The 24,137-nt window shown below is 42.9% G+C and overlaps 2 protein-coding genes across 2 annotated transcripts in view; one reads left to right on the forward strand and one right to left on the reverse strand.

The window, feature by feature from the left end:
- Positions 1-8,107, forward strand: part of Vps13b (vacuolar protein sorting 13 homolog B) — a 408,041-nt gene extending 399,934 nt beyond the window's left edge. Inside the window, exons 59-62 of the mRNA XM_051202586.1 lie at positions 538-714; positions 2,545-2,647; positions 3,478-3,727; positions 6,631-8,107. Of these exons, the coding sequence (XP_051058543.1) occupies positions 538-714; positions 2,545-2,647; positions 3,478-3,727; positions 6,631-6,879 (779 nt within the window). The 3' untranslated portion in view covers positions 6,880-8,107. The remainder of the gene's footprint in view (positions 1-537; positions 715-2,544; positions 2,648-3,477; positions 3,728-6,630) is intronic.
- A 775-nt stretch (positions 8,108-8,882) lies between these two features.
- On the reverse strand, positions 8,883-18,489 carry LOC127235327 (cytochrome c oxidase subunit 6C-2). Its single transcript, XM_051202574.1, has 3 exons — positions 18,330-18,489; positions 14,777-14,905; positions 8,883-8,998 (listed from the first exon to the last, which is right to left on the reverse strand). Exons 1-2 carry the CDS (start codon positions 18,441-18,443, stop codon positions 14,792-14,794), a joined length of 228 nt encoding a protein of 75 aa, XP_051058531.1. The 5' UTR covers positions 18,444-18,489; the 3' UTR covers positions 8,883-8,998; positions 14,777-14,791.
- Positions 18,490-24,137: the final 5,648 nt, after the last annotated feature.

Consider the following 24,137-nt stretch of genomic DNA (forward strand, 5'->3'; position numbering starts at 1 on the left):
TGTATTGCTGTGATTGGTGTAATAAAAACTGAATGGCCGATAACTAGGCAGGAGAGTGTTGGCAGAACTTCTGGACAGAGAGAAAACCCTGGGAAGACAAAAGGCAGAACTGCCAGTCAGACACGGAAGAAGCAGGATGGGAAGTAACAGTCATGTGAAAGAATATAGGTTTAAAATATGCGTGAAGTTATAAGAACTAGTTAGGAACAAGCCTAAGCTGCTATGGTTGAGCTTTTATAACTGGTAAGTCTCCATGCCATTATTTTGTGGGCTGGCAGTCCCACGAATGAGAAAGTAGTACTACAGATAACACTCCAGAAGTCTCAAGTTTCTAGATCCTTATGAACCAAACCCAAATCTGAGCATTGTTTTGATGAAGAAAACATCTAGTGTAAATGTCCCTCAATGTACTTAGATTATTGGTAAATAAAACATTATGAGGGCAGGGATTCATTTTCAATTTAGACTAAAGTGAGTTCCAGGTTGAGGTTTTGAAGATTTTAAGACTCTGTCCTCACTTGAAACCTTTTATTTCAGGTGCAATTGCTGGTATAGTTGATCAGCCAATGCAGAACTTCCAGAAAACATCTGAGACCCAGACTTCAGCAGGGCATAAAGCCAAGGGTGTCATCTCAGGTGTGGGTAAAGGAATCATGGGCGTATTCACCAAACCCATTGGGGGAGCGGCAGAACTTGTGTCACAAACTGGCTACGGTGAGTAGTTTAAAAAGAAATCAAGGCAACTGAGATCTTATTAATGTACATCCCTACTCATCTTCTCTGAATCTAGCCTTTCACACAGGCAAGGGCTGAAAACTAAAAGTAGCGATCTTTTTTTATATCCTAATGTTTATTTATAGAGTCTGACAACTGCCAGTAACATCAGTGAGTAATTTCAAGCTCCACCCCCCTTTTTTAACAGCACACTTAACAGACTTATAACTGGTTACGTTTTATTTAAGTCTCCAGCTGTATGGCACCAGAGAAAACGGTGATGACTTTTCATGTGATTAACTGGGAGGGATAGACACAGGTGTGAAGCCAGGAAGACTCTGTACCTGTTGACTAAGGAGAGCAGGAGAGGGCATGCTCACTGATCTTGGGGAGTCATCAGCAGTTTCCAGTGCTGAGTCTCCAGTGTGCAGTTAAAATCCCTTTCCCTGACCAGATGCTAGAAGACCTGGGCTTGTGGCAGAGTGCCAGGACATCTCCCCAGTGTGCCTGTGTACAGAGTGGTGTGAAAGGAAGCACCTCTCGGCAGAGCACGTTAAAGTGCCATGAAGTAAACACGTGACTAGAATTACCTTCTTTCTTAAAACTTGATAGCATCCCTTTGGCCATGCAACAGGCAAGTTAGCTGGTATTTCAGATCACAGGAGGGGCCACCCACTTGTCAGACGGCACATCCTGTCTGTATCTGGCCAGACAATCAGCAGGACACATTTCACTGCAGGCATCCTGTGCCTCGGTTCTGACAAGACACAGCCTCATCAGGGTACACACCCAGAGCATCCCATGAGAGACCACACTGGCAGCCATGCTCCCCCACCTCCCCTGTGGATGGCAGGTCCACTTACAGTACAAATTGCTACAAGCCAGAGGCGGGAAAGGTTAATTATTAAGAAAGTCTTCTTTTGCTGCAAACCTGAGTGGGGTAAAAGCTCGTGTTCATAAGCTGCTTGGGTTTAAGATGCCATTGTCTTACGTTTCCCAGGCTTAGTGACTGACGTAGAGCATCTCGGAGCAGAGCTTCACATGGCCTTCTTGGTTTCCATCACTCTTGTAAAACTTTTATTACCACACTGAAGGTTTTACAAACCACTAACTCTTAGTCTAATGACTATGCCTCGTTTATAAACATTTACAAGCCCTCAGAAAGCACACACGCTGTACCATCTTTGGTTGTGGAGTCTCTGGAGGCGTATGTGGCTGCCGCTGGGTGCCCTCATCTGGTACTGGCACCAGGGAAAGCCTGTAATAAACCAGAGGCCCCAAGAGCACTCATAAATGTATACAGAATCTTGTTTAACAGCTGGATTAAGTCATTTAAATTTAAATACTGTATCTAGGCAAACCATGTGCCTTTGTATGCTTTTGGTTGTTTTTCAGCCAGTCACAACAGACATAGAAATATTGTATACTAAGCAGCAAAGCCAAGTAATACTGACTTCTAAAACAAGTTTTAAATGACATGTAGGATACTTTGATGATGAGTCCTCTCAGGAGCATTATGCTTCCTCTAAGTCAGTGGCACTCAACCTCCCTTTAATATAGTTCCTCATGTTGTGGGACCCCCCCAACCCTAAAATTATTTTCATTACTACTTCATAACTGTAATTTTACTACTGTTATGAATCATAATGTAAACAGTATTTTTTGAAGGTCTTAGGACCCCGTGGAAGCAGTGGTTTAATGGTTATCTATATACAGTTATTTTCAAAGATGTGACCTTATTTTGAAGTTGTACCGTTTTATGGGTAGCTGTAAGATAACATTATAGCATAGAACTGTTTAAGTATAGCTCCTTTGCTTCTCATACCACAGGTATTTTACATGGAGCTGGACTTTCCCAGCTTCCCAAACAACGGTACCAACCAGGAGATCTACATGCTGACCAAGCTCCAAACAGCCACGTCAAATATGTCTGGTAAAATTCCTGAGCCACTTACTCAGTTTACATTTACACTGTACGTTGACAGACTCTGGCTCGCTCCTTTGCTAACAGACATGGAGAGCCCAAAGGAATAGCTGTTTTTGACACCAGCATCTTGGGCAGTTTTAGGGAGAGTCTGGTAAAGGTTCTCAAGCTATTTAGGTATAAAATAAGGGTAAATACTCACCGACCAGGTTAGACACCACCGATGCTCTGACCATCCTACCAAGTGCTGGACCAGAGAGACCTTCCCTTCACCACTTGTCAGGTAGCAGACAACAGCATGCCCTAGGGCTTGCTGCCCCAAAAGTCATCTCCAAATCCCACAACAGACTACTCTTCCTAGGTTGATGCTGAATAGAGAGCTCTGCTCCAGGACTGGGTGCAGTAGAACCAGGAAAGGATGTAAGAGGCTGAGGCCAGATTGTCAGTTCAAGGCCAGCCGGGGCAACACAAAGAGACATAACAAAATTATCTGTTCTACTTGGACCTCCTAACTGTAACACTGTTGAAATCTGGGCCTGCAGCAAGAATCAAAACGCCCCATGGAACCAGCGTTTTAACTGGGGATGTCATATGTAGCATAAGAAAATCTCTTTAGGAGCCAGGTTCTGCTGATCAGAATCAACTTGAGAATTGACAATACTTTAGCCAGCTATAGCAAATACAGAACTACTGTAATGTTAAGCTAACGTTAGTAGTCCACCTTGCCCTGGGGGAAGGGCTTGGCTTTGAGGGGACATACCCCAATCATTAGTATACAGTGAGAGTGGCTGTGACTGTCTTTCAGGCTGGCTCCTGACCACTTTCTTCCTTTTAAACAGGAAAATGCTTCAGTCTCTAGGTAGACCAGAAGTCCACATGGCCCTGGATGTGGTTCTGGTGAGAGGCTCAGGCCAGGAGCATGAAGGGTGCTTGCTGTTGACATCAGAAGTGCTCTTTGTCGTAAGCATCAGTGAGGACACACAACAGCAGGCCTTCCCCATCACAGAGATCGACTGTGCACAGGACACCAAGCAAAACAACCTGCTCACTGTGCAGCTCAAGCAACCAAGAGTAGCCTGTGATGTGGAGGTACAGTTCCAAAGACAGATGCCTGGGGCTAGCTTTCAGGGAACTGAGATGTAGCATGATCACTATGCTTAGGCATCCAGGAGACCAGGAGAAAGGAAGAATTGTAAAGGAAACAAGGTAGGCATTGCAGAAGGGACCAAAAAGGCCCCACCCCCCTATGTATATGAGCCCTTTACAGAAGAGGAACAGCACCCTCGATGTGCTTTGTACTGGCAATGTTTACATGGAATGGATGCTCTAGGAGTCAGAACAACCTACAATAAGCAGATGCACCCACTGGGAAACTGCTTTCTTTCTGTATACCTCACCAGTAATAGGGTGAGCCACACATCCTGATTACTAAATTGCAAGGTTTTTAAAACATGAGATAGAGGTGGTCTTCACTGAGCATTGAAGACTGACAACAAGGTTTCAAAACTTCCCCCAGCAGAACCTATGGTAATTTTCCTGATCCATGACCCTGTCTCCCTCACATTACTTGGGTAGAATTATCTGCAGATGGACAACAGCCAACCACAGCCATCTTCTAGGATCTCTTGTGTCTTGGACTGTAATCAGTCAGACTGTAAGCTGGGCTTGGCACCAAGACTGCACTGCTTTCAGTTGATGACTTTCTGGGAATAAACAGGGGCCGGGTGTCCAGGCTGACTTTATTAGATCTGCCAGAAATCTTCTGATCCACTTAACAATAAAAGCAGCAGTGATCTGGCTCCAAAATTTGGCAAAGGACAGTAGCATTGTCTTCAAATCCTTAGTTCCGGAGAAACCTCCAAGCCCTAAGAAATGTATGTGACCAGTATTTTTCTTAGCTGAAGCTCTATGCCATGAGCTTCATCTTTTACTGATACCCACTTCTCATACTCATTTGCCCTTGTGTTTGGGGGTGGAGCTCAGACCTGTTGTTTTTATGGTAACACAAATCGGCATGTGTAGTGTAGAAAGCAGCTGTGGAGGTGATGAACTCACCAGCATCATAACCTGCTGAAATCTGGAGATGAAGGTATGACTGTTAGAGGCATAAAATAAACAAGCACACGGCCGGGCATTGGTAGCGCACGCCTTTAATCCCAGCAGAGGCAGGATGATCTCTGAGTTCCAGGACAGGCTCCAAAATAATACACAGCAACCCTGTCTTGGAAAACCAAAAAAGAAAAAGCACAAAGTTCACACGTGGTATTGTGCTGAGTAAAAACCCATGCTTCAAGCTCCACACTGTACTTTCTCAATATTGCTTTGTTCTACTCCTAGCCACTCCCTTCTGTGTTCATCGAGAGCTGTACTACAGTGTACTTTCAGTAGGAAGAAGACTTATTAGGGACACCGGGGGACTGTTTTCTGCAGCTGGCATGCTCAAATCAGAGCCTCCTAACACAGTCCCCACCCAAAGCCTGGTCAGGAAGCCTGCTGCTGTGGGGGAAAAAAAAAAAAACAAAAAAAAAAACACCAGCAGCATTTCACCTTAGAGGCAAGAAACACAACTCCTTTGAATTCTGAAAGGAGTTAATTTGGAAATGACATCATTGAGCATATTCAAATATGGCAGATTTTTTTTTAAGTCAGCATTGCTTTTCTTGGTTAAATGCAGCCATTTTTTAGGGATAATTGCTTAATATGCCTGGCACATTATTAAAATCCCCTATGAGAGACTCAAAATGAGTCAGGAGGTCAATTTATTCCTTGGCCAGGTTCCTTTCACAACACAAGCTTTCCTGCTGCTGTTCAGGAGGAGCAATTAAGCCTTTTTGTATATTCAACGCTCTCCAGCTGAATTCTGGCCCCATCAAATGATATCATCAGAACTCTGGCCTTTGCCTGGTGGTGTACAGCTTTCATCTGTCAGTTAATCTTAAAGGTTTTCCTTTTCTTTCTCAGGCTGGAAAATATACAAGCCTTAACTTATTCCTCTGGCAGGCCCTTTACTATCTGTTTTCTGTAGCTTTTTACAACTTTTATACTTTTAATATTTTTTCCCCTGGGCCCTGCTTAAACGCTTTACATTACCGCAACTCTGAGAACTAAAACACCCCTATTTAAAAAGGTTTCTAATTCTTCCAGAATGGCCTTGCTAATGTTCAGTAGATTAAAAAAAATTCACACACAATACTACAAGGTCAGTGGCTACTAAGCTTTACAAACCAGTGGCCAGCTCTGCCCATTCCCTGCTCGGCTTGATCTGCACACTAGATAGCGGTGGGAGTTTAACGGTCCCAAAGTGCCTTTGATGGGTGCTTCCTCAGACCATCTCACTAAGAACTTAGGTAGTTTATCTATCTATCTCAGTTCCTCAGTTCCACTGAAGATGAGCCAGACTTTTATGAACTATAAATGTGGTTTGCATCCTCCCTTTTTGCCATAAAAATTTCCCCTTCCTCTGCCCAGTTTTTCTATTTTTTCTGGCTTTAAAACCCAATATTTATAAAAACAGAAAATGTTAACAGTTCAAAAAGGTGTAGGAGTTTTGTTTTTAAAAAATGTTCTGTCCAAAGCCACTGGTGTGAATGAGGCCCTCTTCCTGCCTTCTGACAGAGGAAGCTCTGGGAACCAAGGCAACTTTAGCTTGGGGATGCGGAGTTGCATATTGATTACATTTAAGCAGAGAGGACATTTTTCTTCTTTGTTCCTGGGATGTTTGGTAAAAAGCAATGACAGATGTGTTAACAGTTAATAAGTACTATCGTACTCTTTAAAGGGGGACCTTAAATGGGACCCAGTTTTATGCAAAAATGTGCCCACGGAGATCTGGTTACATTTACATGTGCTATCTCAGAAGTGCTGATGTGGACAGAATGGCTTACCAGATGACCTAGGAGACACATTGAACAAGTGCATCCAGGAAAAGTTTTGTTGTCAAACTATCACTAAGGTTGGTGACTCATTAACAAACCTCTGTATTCCGAATGCAGGTGGATGGTACCCGGGAGAGACTGTCGGAGCAACAGTTTAACAGGCTCGTGGACTACATTGCAAAAACATCTTGTCACCTGGCCCCAAGCTGCAATTCTATGCAAACAGCATGTTCTGTGGTGGCTGTGGAGCCTCCCCCTGCCACTGTTAAAACCTACCATTACTTAGTTGACCCACATTTTGCTCAGGTCTTCATTAGTAAATTTACCATGGTAAAGAATAAAGCCCTGAGGAAAGGGTTCCCTTGAGTCCCCTTTAGAAAGTAGGCGTTTGATTTTTGCTGAGCAACAGAGTTCCAACATTCAACATGGACACAAGGCCAACACAGCTATAGTAACAGGCATATTAATGTAGGGGGTTTACATCTTATCTTCTCCCCAAACATAAAGAGATACTGTACCTCCTTCAAGTGACCAAAAAAAAAAAAAAAAAAAACCCTAAGTGGGAGAGGAACAGTCAGCAGAATCCTATATATGTTGTGTTTTTACCATACACAGACATTTTCACTGTAATTTCAAACTATTAATGCTCTGCCAAATAGTAAAATGTGGACAGACCAAGAAATAAACACCACCACCCCTGTAATACACCATTTTGTTTGGCTTGTTTAATTTTTCACTTAACTACAAAACCATTGTTTTAGTAAAAACAATGTATATTACCCTCAAAGTCAGCATTCTACTGATTTTTAAAACAGACTTTTTAACTGCTTGGAAGTATTTTGGAAAGCTTATTTTTTTACCAAGCTAAAAAGTAACATTTTTTTTGTCTACCAACAAGAAAAGAACATAATGCTTTTAAGTTTGGTTCTATAACTCCTTAGTGTTATAGGAGTTATAGTGCTGAGCCTTGGTGGTGCACACCTTTAATACCAGCACTGGGGAGGCAGGCAGATTCCTGTGAGTTCGAGGCCATCCTGGTCTACAGAATGAGTTCCAGGACAGCCAAAGATACACAGAGAAACCCTGAGTCCAACATTAAGGCTAACAATGCCATCAAAGTAGTCTATGAACTGACTTGATAAAGCATTAACATCTAAGAAAGGCTTTGATGTAAGACCTGGAGTCATCAGCTATCTTACCACATTCAATGACTACCTCATGGTCTCATTGCCCACTCATAGCATTCATGCATAGGCATGCAACTTGTTCCTCCAACTGAAAAGTGACACTTAAGTAGGACAGTGTGATTTCAAAGGCAACCAACCTTCAACTCAAGGCTGCTGGCACACATCCCCATTACTGGAAAACAAAAGTCACCATTGGACACACATCCCCACTACGTCACCACTGCTGGAAAACAAAAGTCACTGCTGGGCAATTCAAGCCAAACATAAAACCATTTCTGCAATTAGTCTGTTACTCATTTAGGAAAGCAACATTTTTGTCAACCTCAAGAATTATTTTTAAGAATGTAAATATGTACTGACTGTATGACTTAATGGTAATTTTACTATTGCTAGGAATTATATAAATAAAAGATATTCATGAATTACTTACTGTGGATAAATGTCTGTTTGTTCATTTAGTTCAAAGGTTTTCACTGGTACCTTATTTTTAATACAGCCCACTCACTGAGTCTTATATAAGTTAAACAGAGTAAGATCAACTACTGATCAAACTTGATTTTTAATTTTATACAGTCATAGAGCTCTTTTACTTGGAGTTCACAAGGCCCTTGGTTCGATGCCTGTACCACAAAAACAAAGAAAACTAGGTCTGTATAAAATAAATATAACTTTGGTCACAACAAAATCTTTACAAAGATTCTAAAGATACTAATAAAAACTATCATTTCATACATATTGTGGTTCATTAATAACAGCAATTATTCTAACAGCATGTCAGTTACCTACTCTTTCTGGGACAGCAACACTACCAAAACCGTTTCAAGGAAATCCAAGGACAGATTTTCTCTAAGAATGGCATCTGACCCAGAACTCACTATGCCGGCCTCGAACTCAAGATTCACAGACACCCACCTCCCTCTGCCTCCTGAAAAGACATTTTATACACACACTGGAACACCAAAGCTGCAAGTTCAGCCATTCAGCCACTCATGTACTTCAGGGGACTGAAGCCAGGACCAAGTCACTGCAGGAAGGTCCCATCTCAATGAAATAACAAAATATAAGAGCAATTATACATGTGTTGCAATAATGGGTTGACAAATTATACTGTTCTTCCAGAATTACAAGAATAGATGTCAGGTTTTTAAGCCCGTGAATTATCCATAATAACCAAACAAAGACTTACATCCATAAAATTGTTTATTGAGATAAATTACTCCTTAGTCCACATACTCATGGTTCATAGTTCAGGAACACAGGTCAGTGATGAACTTCTATCGAGTGCAATCCAAAGAATTCTATGGAGAGAAACAATGGCTATGTTAATGATGAACAATCTTTACTACTGATCACTCCCCTTCACCCATTTCTGGCTGCCTAGTGTCAAGTTCCCTGACCACCTGCCTCGCTTCCATTCTGGGCAGACCATAGCTTATAATCACTCCAGCAGCACTGATGTTCTTCTGGCATCTGTATGCTTTCTTTAAATTGTCTAACTTTCAATAACATTTTTTTTATGTCTCTTGATATCAGTGCTAAAGGACATTAACAGTCCATGGTATGATAAAGACCATTCTTACTAATTTTCCTACCAATGGTACAAACATTGTTGGTTTTAGTTCTGTTTACTATACTGATAAATCAGCAGGTACACTCTGGGTATTTGAAGCATGCATCTGTGATGGTCTGAATAAGAATATCCCCCATAGGCTCACTCATCGGGGAATGGCACTACTGGAGGATTAGGAGGTGTGGCCTTGTTGGAAGAACTGTCACTAGGAGTGGGCTTTGGGGCTTCAGAAGCCTAGGCTCACTCTCTTCCTGCTGCCTGCCAAAGTAGACGTAGAACTCTCAGCTCCTTCTCCTGAAACTGTAAATCTAGCCCCAATTAAATGCTTTCCTTTATAAGTTGCTATAGTCAACACTGATTAAGACAGCATTTAGCTACATTTTGGACAATAACTAGAAATAGAACACTGTAGAATTAACTTTCTATTAGGCCAAAGTTAATTACCTTGAAAACATCTATAATAGAAAAGCACAATAGGCCTTTTCCCAGTCACAGAAAGGTATGTATTTTGGTGGAGCTGAAACGCTCATCACACCAAACTCATTACAGAGAGCAGAGCCAAACTGAAGGGTAGAATCTTTATTTAAATTGTCTTTTGCCCACCTGTTAACCTTGAATGAAATTAAATACAAGCATGAGATTTCCAAAGCATGAACAGTGGGTGTTGACTGTGTACCAATCCCTCAAGTCAGTTCAGGAGATGACTTTTCATCACTCAGTCCTCTAGACACAGAAAGTTAAATTTATACTGTCCATGAGACAGACAAAACCAGAAAGCTAGCAAAGCACTCATGAATACCTATAGGTGGTATTTTTAAAATGTGCATTTCTGAAGAAGCTACTTTATCAAATAAGCTACTTTATTAGAGTAATGTGTCAACCTAGCAATTGGTAATGCCAAATGATTTTGAATATAATTTTATGTCAGCATGACAGTATACCAAAAAACTTTATAAGACAGTCCCTACACCTTACCTTAATAAATATGAGTCAAAATAACTATTTGAGAAAGAACAGAACCCCCAGTTAAGCTACAGAAACCAAATGAACAGCTAACCAATAAATAGAAAACCACACATAACATCTCTGCTGGCCGTCAGTGCCTCCACTATGCAGGGCAGTGCAATATGATCCAGAAAAATTACCCAATGTGGCTCCTCCCTCAAGTAAGGAGTGGTCCTTGATAGTGATATCTACTTGTCTGGGGACTGCCCAAAGGTCTGGTTTTGTCTTGCCAAGGAAAGAAATGGTGGATACTGCGGCATGCAGGAAGATTAGACCTTTAGGCACCCATGGGTCAAAGATTTCAGGCAGAGAAATATACTAAAACAGCTGAGGCTCCAAGGGTTAACAGTAATGAAACTCAAAGGTAAGATGGATTTAAGAGTAGCTGTATATTCAGGAAAACCAGAACCAGAGCACATGCACAGACTAGACAGAGATAAATTCCCAGACACAGAGGAGGCTGAGCTTCTCAGCTACAATGCTTTCTAATGAAAATGGAGGTCTCCCTTCCATCCACAAGCTTGTGTACAAATAGGGGAGGTTCTCCGCCCCAAAAATGACAAAATTTCAAGAAAAAGATTACAGGGAAAGAAGCAGAGCTCCTTCCAATCACCAAAATGGGTCTCCACAAACCAACCACAAAAAACCTGGCCTTTGGTTTTCTTGAGAATGTTTAAGAAGCAACTGTCTTAAATATGTTCAATGAGCAAAAGAATATAGACAGCCAAGTAAAAAACCTCATGGAAAATATGCTAGTTGAACTGGGATCACTGGAGTTTCAAAAGCATACCCCAGTTGGAATGAGATACAAGCAGCAACCGTGACAACAGGTCCTTTGAAATGATCAACTCTGGTACAAAAAGAGACAGAGTAAAGGAAAACAGTGTAGCTTACAGACTGGCAAGTGGGCTTGCACACATGTAACGGGATTACGGGGGGGGGGGGGGGGGGGGGCAGGGAATTTGTTAGAAACTGCAATAAAATAAGCCTAGAGACTACTTCATTATCTTTGAGTTGTCAAAAAAAAAAAAAAAAAAAGGCAAACAAGAGAATCTTGAAAGTGAAAATAAATATATCAAAGTGGCTCATCATGTACAGGGACTCACAAGAAGGTTATCAATGGACTTCTCAGCAGAGACTTTAAAGCCAGACTGCTTGAGGCCAAATTTAAGGCTGTGTCAACTAACTGCACACTGTGTAATTCCATCACAAAGGAAGTGGAGGCAGGAGGAGCACACAGTGAGCTCTAAGCCAGACTGAGTTACAAAGTGAGAAAAATCCCAGATACAGCGTATCTGGCAAAACTGTCCTTCAAAGGAAGGGAGAAATTTAGGAATTTCTTATTAAGCAAAAACTGAAGATCACTGCCAGGAGACCTACCCTTTCAGATAAACTCTTGAATTCTTCAAGTGAAATGAAAAGACTTCCACATTAACTTCAAGCTACACAAAGACAAACTGCTCTGGTGAAAGTATGTTAAGTCTAAATCCTGGTTTTAAATCTCATTTTAAATCCTTTAATAATATCCCAAAAAACAAAGGCACTGAGAAACAACCATAATTCTATTAATATACAATATAAATGTGTAACATGGCATCAGTAACAAATGGGAAGCATCATAAGGTAATATTTTTGTGCTGTGATTTGTTAAGTGTACAGCAGATTGTTATAGCTGTCTGTGTCTTATACCACAAAAATACTAAATATAAAAGGAAATAAACAGAATTGAAACTTCACCAAAAATTGACTTACATGTTCAAAAATTAAATTGCCCAATCAAATTACACTTAAGGCCCTAGAAAGTGAAAAGAAGAAAAAAGACACTCCACAAGGAGTAACCAAGAGGCTCTACTGATACCAGACAAAATCAGCTTTAAGGGGAAAAAAAAAAAAAAAACCCTGCAAGAAACAAAACATTATGGTAACTGGACCCGTTGCCAAGGAAAACAAAAATACTTGCACCACACATTAGAGATCCAAGTATATGAAGTAAACAAAAAGAAAAATTGAGAAATACTTACTTCCAAAGAGTAGTGAGAGGACTCACCCTACTAACAACGGACAGATGAGGAAATAGAAGGCTTAAAAGAGATAACTGTAATTCATATGTCAGCACCTACTCAGTAATAGAACATGGCATTCTCTAAGACATAATGTATGGTGGTTTGACTAAAAATGGCCCACATAGGTCCATAGGAAGTGGTACTATTAGGAAGTGTGTCACTGGGGGCAGGCTTTGAGGTTTTAGATGTTCAAGCCAAGACTAGTGTAGCATTCTCTTCCTGCTGCCTGCAGATAAAGATGTAGACTCCTTCTCCAGCATCCAGTCTGCCTACAGGACATCATGTCCCACTGTGATATTAATGTACAGAGCCTCTGAAACTATAAGCCACCACCTCAATTAAATGTTTTGTTTGTTTGGTTTTGTTTTTTGTTTTTAATAAGAGTTGCCATGGTCCTGGTGCCTCTTCAAAGGAACAAAACCCTAACTAAGACACCATCCATGATAGGGCAAAACAAGCCTTGACAAACCTTGGGAGGCTTGATAAGTATTTTCTGACCATGCTGGCTTAATTAAACTAGGAAATCCAAAATATACCAAATTTAATATTCTAGAACCAATGGATCAATGAGAAAGTCACAAGGAAAAGTTAAAAACTCAAATGCACAACCTGTAACATACAACTTAAGGAATTTAGAGGATCTAGTAAAGCAACTAAAAGAAAGGAACTATTAGATTAATAAACCAATAAAACTACTAAGCAATAAAGAAAATCTTGGTTCTTTGTAAATGTTAAGTATATTGAAAAATGTTAAGTTACAATGGCAAGAGAAAAGAAGAAAAGTGAATTTGTAACTTAGATGAATACTGCTAAGACTTAACAGCATGAACTCAAGAAGCAATAGACACTAGTCTAGCAGCAGACTAAAATTACTTAGTGAGACTGACTCAAACTTCACAAAGGAAAGTTGAGGACTAGATGAATTTTACCAAAAATTAACTAACACCAATCTTTCTCAAGTTCTTCTAAAACAAATGAGGGAATAAAACTTTCACATTGATTCTAAATCCAGCACTGTCCTGATAACTAAACTAGACAGACATAAAAGAATTAAAAAACAATCACAAATAGCAATGCAAAAACCCTCGATACTAACAAGACAAATCAACTACCCATTAATACAACAGATCATATATGAAGCCCAAGAGACTAATTTGTGGAATGCAAGGGTGAATCAATACATAAAAATTAATAGATGTGGCACACTGTAAAACAGTGAAACAGTCTCAGAAAAACAAAACAATGACAAAAATAGGGAACAGCTGTAAGTAAGACTTAAAGTCAGCAGAGTTGAAGAAAAGAATCCCCAGAACAGAGAGCTGGCCAAGTGGCTGAAGCACAATACCAAATCAACATCCAGACAGTTTGGATCCCTAGAGTATCTTCAAATGCCAAATAGACACAGCGCCTCACCTGCAACTCCAATCCCCAGACTAGCCTCGCCAGCACATGGGTCTACCTCAGTAAGGTAGAAAATACAGTACTCTTTCCACATTAACCTGGGCCCTCCACATACACACATATGCAAACACGGTGCATACATATACACGAAGAGGGGCAAATCCCCAATACGCCTAGAGTATATACAAATGGTCAACAACATGCAACACTCAAAACTACAAATTAGGGTAGCTCAAATCAAAACCACCACAAAGTGTGTGTGTCAACCCTATTTAAGATATTTACGATATCCACTATGGAAAGAAAACAATGTTAAGAAGTGCTGGTAAACATGGAGAAAGTAAAACCCCTGAGCACTGTAGGAGTGTAAATACTGCGACTACTAAGGAAAACTAACTGTAACTAAAATACAGTATCATATGATCTACTAATCCCAGTAATTGACAAGCAAAGGACAGGGCTACTGTGTATGTATCATATATACATATATATGTTTGTGTGTAAAGGATAGGATGTGGTCAGAAAGTTGGTGACAAAATGCTTACCAAGTATGCACAATGCTCCAGGTTCAATTCCCAGTAATAACATACAGTGCAGTACTCTCAGCCTTACAAAGGAGGAAGTTCCTACAACATGCTAAAACACTTTGCTAAATGAAATAAGCCAATCACAGAATGACAAACAGGGCCAGCAGGGTGGCTCAGAGGGTTAAAGCACTTAATGCATATGTCTGGCAAACCAAGCCTGATCCCTGGAAGCATATACCAGGTAGGAGAAGCAACGCCAGAGTTGTTCTGACTTCCACACGCATGCACACATGCATACCCCACAGAATAAGAAAAAGAGGGAGAACCAGCTCTACAGAAAGGCAACAATGTGGTCATATTCATAAAAAGTAAACTGTCAGGGTCTGGGACAAGGGCATGGGGAGCACTTTCATACACAGTAGCAGTGTGTAAGAGCTTGCCACAACGGAACTGACAACTAAAAATGGTAAGACTGTTCCTACTATGACATAACTTCAAGTAACTGATCACCTGTACATTCTGAAGTCACTTCGCACTCTGGAAGATTCCAGCCTTCTTCATCTCTTCGAAGTCCTTCATGGAGTCGTAGCCCCTGTAGAAATCGGCATATGCCTTCTTCCTGGGCTCAGCCACACCAAACTGAAAAGAACATAGTCCATTACCGTAGTCACCTTTTAGATTAGAAACGCCTAAGAACAAAATGCCAACAACATCTCTGTTTACTCTTTACTGAACCCTCTATTTCCTAAGACAAGGAAGGAGGAAGCTCATGGCAACTACACAGCAATCAGCTTACATTACTAGGGACAAATGCCCCCTACTCTTGGATAAGATTGTGTGCCCACATTTCTGTGTGTTTGACACAGTTAAATACATGAAAAAACAAATGAATAGCTTTCCCTCCAGCAAACCCTAAATATTGACTGTTAAAACATGGTAACATGTTCTGGTTTAACTTAAGCAGAGTGTGAATTTTAAAGAAGCCTAAAACAGATTTAAAGGCACAAGAAAGTGCCAGGATATTATTTTAACAAGATCCCAATCATTCATTTTGCAAAGGAAAAGAATGGAATCTAAAAACGATGGCTGACTACTTCAAATGAAGGCCTTTAAGAAAATTATTAACACCTCAGCTTCAAGGAAGGAAAAGATGAGAAGGAGGTGTGTTCATTTTGGTATTTGTCTTGCATTGGGCCAATCAGCACAGGAATGATACTTCAGAGAGAAGGTGGAGTCAAAGCCTAAGCAGTAGTCATGACATTTGGTGATCCAAATCTTATCTGGGACATGGCAGAGATTTAGTCTCCACAGACTCCTGCACATAACAGCACAATTACAAGTACCAGTCCACATCAGTGAAGTGCTATAAGAAAAAGACAAAGTGTGCTCCCTAAAATGAAGGATACAGTAAACTGCTCTGCTCCTCCTATTAGGACCCCAATTTTTTTCTCTCAAGAGGACAGGAGGAAGGCTCCTTAGTGCCCTCTGAAACCTGCTGAGACCCCTCTATTATTGGTTAAGTTGATGTCTACACAACAGGACTAACAACATAACAGGGCTAAAGGAGTCCAGGCAGCTGGTGCTCTGGGAGGCTGTGTTGCCAGAAACTGGACTAACAGTCATCTACTTTCCACAATGTAAACAGAGGTCATCCAAGGCACAGAAGACCCAAACAGAACAAAAGGTCACAAAAGACAAATTTTCACTCTTCTTGAGCTAGGGATATCCATCTTCTTTTCCCACAGACATTAAGTCTCCTAGACTTCCAACTCTGGGACTTACACCAGAGTACCCCATCTCCCCCAGGCTTTTGTACTGGGGAACAGACCATCAGTTCCCTTGGGGTTCAGACCTCCAGATTTGTAATAAACTATTAATACCAGATTTCTTGGTTGCCAGCTTCAGTTACTGTGACACAGTTGGGAAGAGGGAACCTGTGGGCATGTATATAGGGCATTTAATTGCTAGTTGATATTGGAAGGCCCAGTCCACTATGGGCAGTGACATCCCTTGGACGGGTGGTCTTGAGTTATAAAGGTAGCTGAGCAAGTCAAAAGCCAGCCAGCCAGTAAGCATCATTCCTCTTTGGTTTCACTACGGACCTGTAAGCTAAACCCATTCTTCCTCAAGTTGCTTTTGATCACGGTGTTTATCAATCACAGTAACAGAACATAAACTGGAGCAATTCTACACATTTTAGATGGCATGCGGTGGGACTTAGTCCAAGTCATTCGAGAAATCTTGGTGTCTTTCAATATCCACAAAGGGTATGTGTAAATGTGTCAATGTGTAAATGCAAAACACATAGATCATGCCAGATTGTTTCTCTAGAGTACCATAATACACGAGGCAAGTCAACCATGAGTTATTTGTTAGAACAAAGAGTATTTTTCATTTACATAACTTGAGAACCAGAAAAGTTTAGTGAGCCCAAGAAAACAGCATGATGTTATAACCTCATCTAAAGTAGTAAGTACATACAGTCATCCATCCATCTAACCTTCCAAACTTTATGCCCAATACATAGGAGGCAGCAAGGATCTGCTATACCAAGCAAGGACTCAGGTATCTTCTCTTTCAAATGGTAGCAAAGCATGGGCACACTTAATTCCTACAAGTGTTTTCACGTGCCCCTCTCTAGTTCTCTTTTCTCTACTCACCTGCCCCCCAACCCATGTGTTCTACATTTCAGTGACTTCCCTTAATAGAGATTGCACCCTATTCTCTGTATCTTCCAAGTCCACCTACATCACACACTGTGCTAAAAGAGTACCCCTTCTTATTTAACATGTATTTTTAAACACCCACTTGTGTGTCACACGCCTGACAATCAAGTCCTCCTTAAAAAGCTCAGTCTGGTAAAGAATACAGATTTATCAAGTTACTAAACTGCTGGTTTTTACCAGGCAGTGGTGGTGCACACCTTTAATTCTGGCACACTGGAGACAAAGAAAGGCAAATCGGAGTTCAAGGCCAGTCTGGCCTACAAATCGAGTTCGAGGACAGCCAGGCCTACTCAGACAAATCCTGTCTCAGGAAAAAAAAAAGGGGGGGCTCCAGTTTTCTCATAGATTTATTATAAAAACATGGTAACATGCATAATAACATTTTAAGAGAGGATCTTAAATAACAATATGACTTAAAGGAGGAAGGTATGTGATAAAAGCATTAAAATTTATAGAAGGGCCAGGCCCTGGTGGCATATACCTCTAATCCCAGCACTTGGAAGGGAAGGGAAGGGACAAATATTCCCAAAGAATCCACTTTACATGCTCCTTAGCCCTCAGATTTCTAGGAGTGCCCTGAAGAGCAAGTTCTAGGCCACCCCGGGCCACATAGTGAGACCCAGCCTTACTCCCTCTCAGAGCTACAGAAACACAGCGTTAAAATGCTGCTGCTCTTGTCAACTATTCAAAACTGCCTAAGTGAGAAACTGCTCTCTATACCCTGTAGATCTACCCTCTGTTAAAGGTAGGAGTTTGTTCTCCCCAAATACATAAAATCCTACCTTACGAGACCTTTGGAAACCGGGTCTTAAAAGATGTTCAAAATGGCATGGGTCCTAACCTAGTCTCTTTATAGGAGGAAATACAATCAGTTACAAAAGACTGTGTGGAGAAGACAGCAAAAGAGAAAGACCCAGAAGTCATTACCTCTGCTCATAAAAGCTGAGAGTGTGGTAGAGCAAGCTTTTTTAATTCCAGCATTGAGACAGAAACAGGCAGATCATATAAGCTGGAGGCAGCCTGGTCTAGCCATGGTTATTTAGTAAGACCCTATCTCAAAACAAAAAAACATGTGAGAAAACAAATGTCAGAATTTGAACCACTCAGTCTGCCACTTCGATGTGGCAGCCCTAGCAAACCAACATGCGTTCACTTGAAGATGAGGGCAAACTCCATGCTGTCCGAGTGGATCCTGAGAACACTGAAGCCCAAGGAAGGTAGGAGGAAATACACTGACGAGGGGGTTTCTTTTTTAAAATGCTCTTAATATAGGTATAAAAATAAAGTGTTTTCAATACACAGCTTGTCACCCAAATGCACAAACAGCAAACACATACCTTATAGGCAGCAGCAACTCCCAGGGCCATAATGAATGCTCCTACAATGTGAACCCTCAGGCGCTTGGCCAGGAGACCACGCATCTGGGGTTTTGGCAACGCACCGGAACTCATGGTAGCGAATGTCCTTTACACGTAAGACAACAACAGAAAGAAAACCTTAACGGCAGGGTAAGCGACTGAGTGAACCCTTCATGCACGACGCCGTGTTTTTTTTTTGTTGTTGTTGTTTTGGGTTTTTTGTTTTTGTTTTGTTTTTCTTTTTTCTTTTGTGCCTACACCCGCGGGCTGCCTGCCTCCTCCTGCAAGGTTTCTGTGACCCCGGCGGCTGCTTCTTCCACCCTCCCCTCCCCGGTCCCCTGCTAGGCGGCTCCGCTACGCGCAGCGCTAACTGCCACGACCGGAGCCCAGGAGCACAAACTGCGAGCACAGGTGTCCGTCCCCAGCCGCGGAAAGACCAGTCCCACCTCGCTGTCGCTTTTCAGCGTCCTCGGCGACGACTCGGGTCACTGAGACGGTGACACCGGAGGTGGCAGAGGGTCGCCAGCTCGGCGCCCCCGCCAGGGCCCTCCACTCCCGGCCCCAGCCTCACGCCGGGCCCCTCCGACGTCGCAGCCCTATCCGGGTGCCGCACCAGGCCCCACGGGGCAGGCGACCCAGTCAAGGTCACGCCGGTCACCCCGGGGAACGGGCCCGGCAGGCCGCCCCCCGCCCGGCCACCAAGCGAGCCCCGAGGCCCCGCCGCGCCCCTCCGAGGCCCCGCCGCGCACGAACGGGGAGGCTGGCGGCGGCGTCGCTGGGGCCCTGGGGTCCCGCCAGGCCCGCGGCCTCCGGAGGGCGCGGCGGGACGGGGCAGGGAACGGAGGCCCCACTAGGCCGGGACTCGGGGCACACCCGGTCCCCACGAGAGGCCCGACACCGCGGCTGTCACACCCCGGGGTCGCCGCCGACGCCGCCCGCCCGCCTCACCTCCACACCAACGTCCTTCCCGGTTCCCGCAGAAATGGAGAGCCGGCCGGCAGCGCGCAGGCGCACGAGTGCACAGAGGAGCCGACTACGGTAGCCCGGGCAGATCAGAAGTGTACAAACGCGTATCCTACAGGGCTTTGGTGGGGCGTGAAGCAATATTGTAGTTACCTTACACCACCCCACCCCACCCCCAGGTGAGACCTGGAAAACGAGTCTTTACTACCTAGGGAGGTTTCTTCAGTAAATAAAAAATACTACTCTTGGAGCTGGCACTCATTCTCCAGCCACACTTAAGATTGGAAGGCAGTCAGTGTCAGGATTATCTAGCCACATTGAGGAGACCATAGCAGTCTGAGTGAATCTGAGGAGCAGTGAAGTCGGAGCAGTTTGAGGATCGCCCCCTTTGGGCTGAAGTAGAGACCATGAAGTTCTGACTGTCCTCAACCTTACCCGGATCCGCTTGCCTCTGCCTTTTTAAGTGGTTTGATTAATGACATATGCTACCACACCTGGCTGTTTATGAACCTTGAGATGAAAACAGTAACTATTCTTTTTCCTTATCCTGGAGATTGAATTGAGACTCTCACACCTGTAAGTGATGAAAGCCAATGAACACAGGAACAAACCAAGGGGATGGATTGAGAAGGCGCCTACAAAGCAGCTACCAAACTTCTGAAAAATGTGGCATCGTGGTAGTCACAAAAAGGGAATGGATACATTTGGGAAACATGGAAATAAGGACATACAAATATATATATGAAATCACTCTTGCCCCATGTTGTGAATTTATTAAGAAATCTCTAGATATTTCAAATGTGTGTTGGGGGTGGGGGATTAATGTGCTATACAAATGCACTACAACGTCATCTTGTTGAATAAAAAATAGCCTCCCCGTGGGTAAAAAGCGAAAAGTTTAAAACTAACTAAAAGGCTGTTTCCCGGAAAGCAGAGAGAAGCCACATGGGGTGGTGGGGTGGTGGGGTTCTCCTGGATATTTGAGAGGAAGGCAGCCTATGAGCCAGGATTGGGGAGCCCACAAACCAGCAAGGACCTTCACATTCGAACAGGCACCAGAGTCATATGTCAATAGCAGAGCTACAAGTCCCTTTTCACAGAGAGTAGGGGAATGATTCCCTTTAACAAGTACAAACTGCCTAGCCTGGGACTTGTCTGCAGAGTGTTACTATTGCTTTCACCTCAGTTGTGTGGCTCTGTTTAAACTGATCATATGCTCCAGATTTAAATTTGATTGCTCATTTAGTTGGAGAGCTCTATTTCTCCTAATTTTTTTTTTCAGGTTTTTAGAATGTTTTCAAAATATCCCCTTGTGAACTCTGAACTTCATTGCAATCTGTAGTAACCCCCTTTTCATCTTTAATTTTATTAATTTGGGTCTTCTCTTTTTCTTTACAGTAAGTTTGGTTGGAGTTTTGTTGTTGTTGTTTTGTTTTGTTGAGTGTTTGGTTTGGTTTGGTTTTGGTCAGGAGTGTTTAACATGAGCTTTTGTGAGCCATGATGCAATTACTCCCCCACCCCACCCCCATCCTGGGAAGCATTTCTCTGAGGAACCCTGGGTAGGGGCTGAGAGCTGAACCTTTAGCCTTTACAGGTTTTGCCAATCTTGTTTATTTTCACAGATTCTACTGTTCTTTCAGGCTCTATTTTACTAATTTCTGCCCTTCCCCAGACCCCAAGACAAACAGAGCCCTAAAATGTATCATTGGGTTGTGTGAGATCTTTCTGTAGTTTTTTTGTTTTTTAGATTGGGGCTCTCTGCAGCCCTGGCATTTGCTATGTAAACTAGGCTGGTCTTGAACTCCTGGAGATGTGCATGGCTCTGCCTCCCAGATGCTAGAGTTAAAAGGCATTTGCTACTTTGCCCAGCCTTTCTCTATTTTTAATGTAAGCACTCATAGCGATAGACTTTCTTCTTAGAATTAATTGCTTTTGGCTGTTTCCAAAGGCTCTTGTAACTTGTATCCTCATAATTTGAGGATTCTTTTTTTTTTTTTTTAAATGACCTCCCTGATTTAAATGACCCAGTGTTCACTCAAAATATATTGTTTGGTCTCCATGTATTATGTCATTTCTATAGTTTTTTCTGGCTATTGATGTTCAGCTTCTCTACAAACTGACAAATTACAAAAAAACATTTTGACTCATTTATATTTGGTAAGTACTAGTATTCAGTCATCTGGTCTGTTCTTGGGGTTCTGACGGGATACATCCTCAGCTGCAGCCACTAAGAGTACCACCTGTGCACATTCACTATGTTCCCTTTGAAAAAGGCTCTGCCCACCTCCACCCTCACCTCTCTCCCTCTCTTCCCCTCCCTCTCTCCCCCTCTCCCCCTCTCCCCTTCTCCCCTTCTCCCCTTCTCCCCCTCTTCTCCTCTCCCTCTCTTCTCCCTCTCTTCTCCCTCCCTTCTCCCCCCCCTTCCCCATCCTCTCTCCCCCTTCTCCCCTCCCTTGCTTTTCTCCCACTCCTGTCCCCAGAGGCCGGATTCCCATCTCCCCTCTCCCCTTTTCCCCAATTAAGTCACTTTCCCCCAATTAAGAAAAAAACCCTCCACCCAAGCTCTGTCTCATGGCATCTTTCTCTTGAGCACCTATTTTTAAATTACAACACTGGGGACACTCAAGAGATAGCTCTGCAGTTAAGAACACGCGCTGATCTTCTAGAGGACTTGAATCTAGTTCCCAACACCCACATCAGGGGGCTCACAACCACCTGTCACTCACAAGGGAACTGATGCCTCTGGCCCCACAGCACCTGCACTCACATACACAGACCCACACATACACACATAATTAAAAATAGTAAAATACCTCTTGTTTGCGTGTTTGAGGCAGGGTTTCTCTGCATAGTTCTGACTATCTTGCAATTTGCTCTGTAGATCGGGCTGGGCTCCCACTCACAGAGATCCACCTACCTCTGCCTCCTGAGTACTGGGATTAAAGGCACCACTCACATTTCAAGTCTTAAAACAGCCAAATGTGACTGTTTGAGGCAACACAAAACATTTTAGTCATAGTGAAATGTAAGCCATTGCTAAGTCAAAGACAGGCTGGGGCTGGAGAGATGGCCCAGCGGCTATATGCACTGGATACTCTTCCAGAGGACACTGTGGGATTCCCAGCACCCACATGGTGGCTCACAACCATCTGTGGCTCCAGTCCTAGCGGCTCTGATGCCTCTTCTGGTCTCCGTGGGCACCAGGCACCCATGCAGTGCACAAAATTACATGCAGGCAAAACACTCATGCTCATAAATTAAAAATAAATAATGACTAAAATAAGAATAAAGATTATCTTGTTTTTTAAAAAAAGAAAAGCAGTCTGAAAGCCTATGCTCTGTGATCTAATCTCTAAACATATGCGCGCATTTATACGTATGTAGTTGTATACTAAATTGTATACAATGTAGTGATACTAAATTGGAATCCCCTCAAACTTGTGAATTTTTTTGTTTGGGGGTTTTTGATTGTTTGGGCGTTTTTTGTTTGTTTGTTTTTTGTACTTTGAGACACGGTTTCTCTGTGTAGTCCTGGCTCTTGTAAAACTGGCTCTATAGGGCAGGCTGGCCTTGAGCAGCCTGGAGTCCTCTGAGAGAAAGTCTCAGCTGAGGAATCGTCTACCTCATATTGACATGTCTGACACTATCTTGATTCTTAATTCATACAGGAGGACCCAGCCCACTGTGGGCAGAAGTGACCCCTGGGCAGGTGGGCCTGGGCTGTGTAAGAAAGCAAACTGAGCATGAGCCAGAGAGCAAGCCCGCAATTGGACTCTCTCCTTGGGTCCTGCTCCAGGTTCCGGGCTATAGCGCCTGCCCTGACTTTCCTGGGATACATTGTGATCTGGAAGTATAAACCAAGTAATTCCTTTCTGCCCACCGTTTTAGAGTATTTTTTATCACAACAACTGAGGTCAATTTAGAACAAAATGTGAATGTGCCCAAAGGTCATAGCTTTAAAGGCTTGGCCACCAAAGGCTTCTAGTCCTCGGGAAATGAGGAGCAGACGAAAAGTGGGTCGTTGAGGTATGGCCTTGAAGGGGACAATGGGACCCCTTCTTCCTTTACTGTACATTCTGTCATGATATATTAGAGTTCTCTAGAGGAACAGAGTGTATAGAATGGGCTCTTGATATCAACAGAAAGGGGATTCACTGGAATGACTTACAGGCTAAGGTCCAGCCAATCCAACAATGGCTGGCTGTGGATGGAAAGTCCATGAATCCAGTAGTTTCTCAGTCCACAAGGCTGGAAATCTCAGCTGGTCTTCAGCAGATGCTGGAATCCAAAAAAAGGTAGGCTGTAATGCCAGTGAAGAAAAAGATGTGTTAGTGAGATGACGGCAAGAAGGTAAAGAACAAACACTTCTTTCCTGTCCTTACGTAGGCTTCTAGCAGAAGGCGTGGCCCAGGTTAGAGGTGGTCTTCCCAACTCACCATCTGGATCAGAAGCCCATCTTCCCCTTTCAAATCAATCAAAACTCCCTCACAGGTATGCCCTCCATTTTTGGGTCTAGCTAATTCCAGACATAGTCAAGTTGACAATCAAGAGCAGTCACCACACCTGATGTGTCACCCCAGCACAGGCCTCAGAGCATCAGGGCCAGGTGACACAGACTGAAATCTCTGAGCCCATTAGCTTCAGTGACTCTCTCCTCCTTTTAGGTGGGTTTGTAACAGCAATAGAAGGGAGACAATGGCCAGCTGGGCTTACCCTGACTATCCCAAGTTTAACAGTTAGGTGCCTGTGTTGTGTGCATGCTGAGACAATACAGTAATAAAATGGGTAAGCAAGGGCTTACAGAGACACTAGAATTGTATTTTG

Source organism: Phodopus roborovskii, unplaced genomic scaffold (genome assembly GCF_943737965.1).
Source record: "Phodopus roborovskii unplaced genomic scaffold, PHOROB, whole genome shotgun sequence".
Lineage (NCBI taxonomy): Eukaryota > Metazoa > Chordata > Mammalia > Rodentia > Cricetidae > Phodopus > Phodopus roborovskii.

Bases quoted from the DNA above. Each gene is read 5' to 3' on its own strand.
- LOC127235327 (XM_051202574.1), bottom strand. From the start codon at position 18,443: ATGAGTTCCGGTGCGTTGCCAAAACCCCAGATGCGTGGTCTCCTGGCC. The intron at 14,906-18,329 runs GTATGTGTTTGC...TGTTCTTTTCAG, and splicing joins GAGTTGCTGCTGCCTATAAG to TTTGGTGTGGCTGAGCCCAG.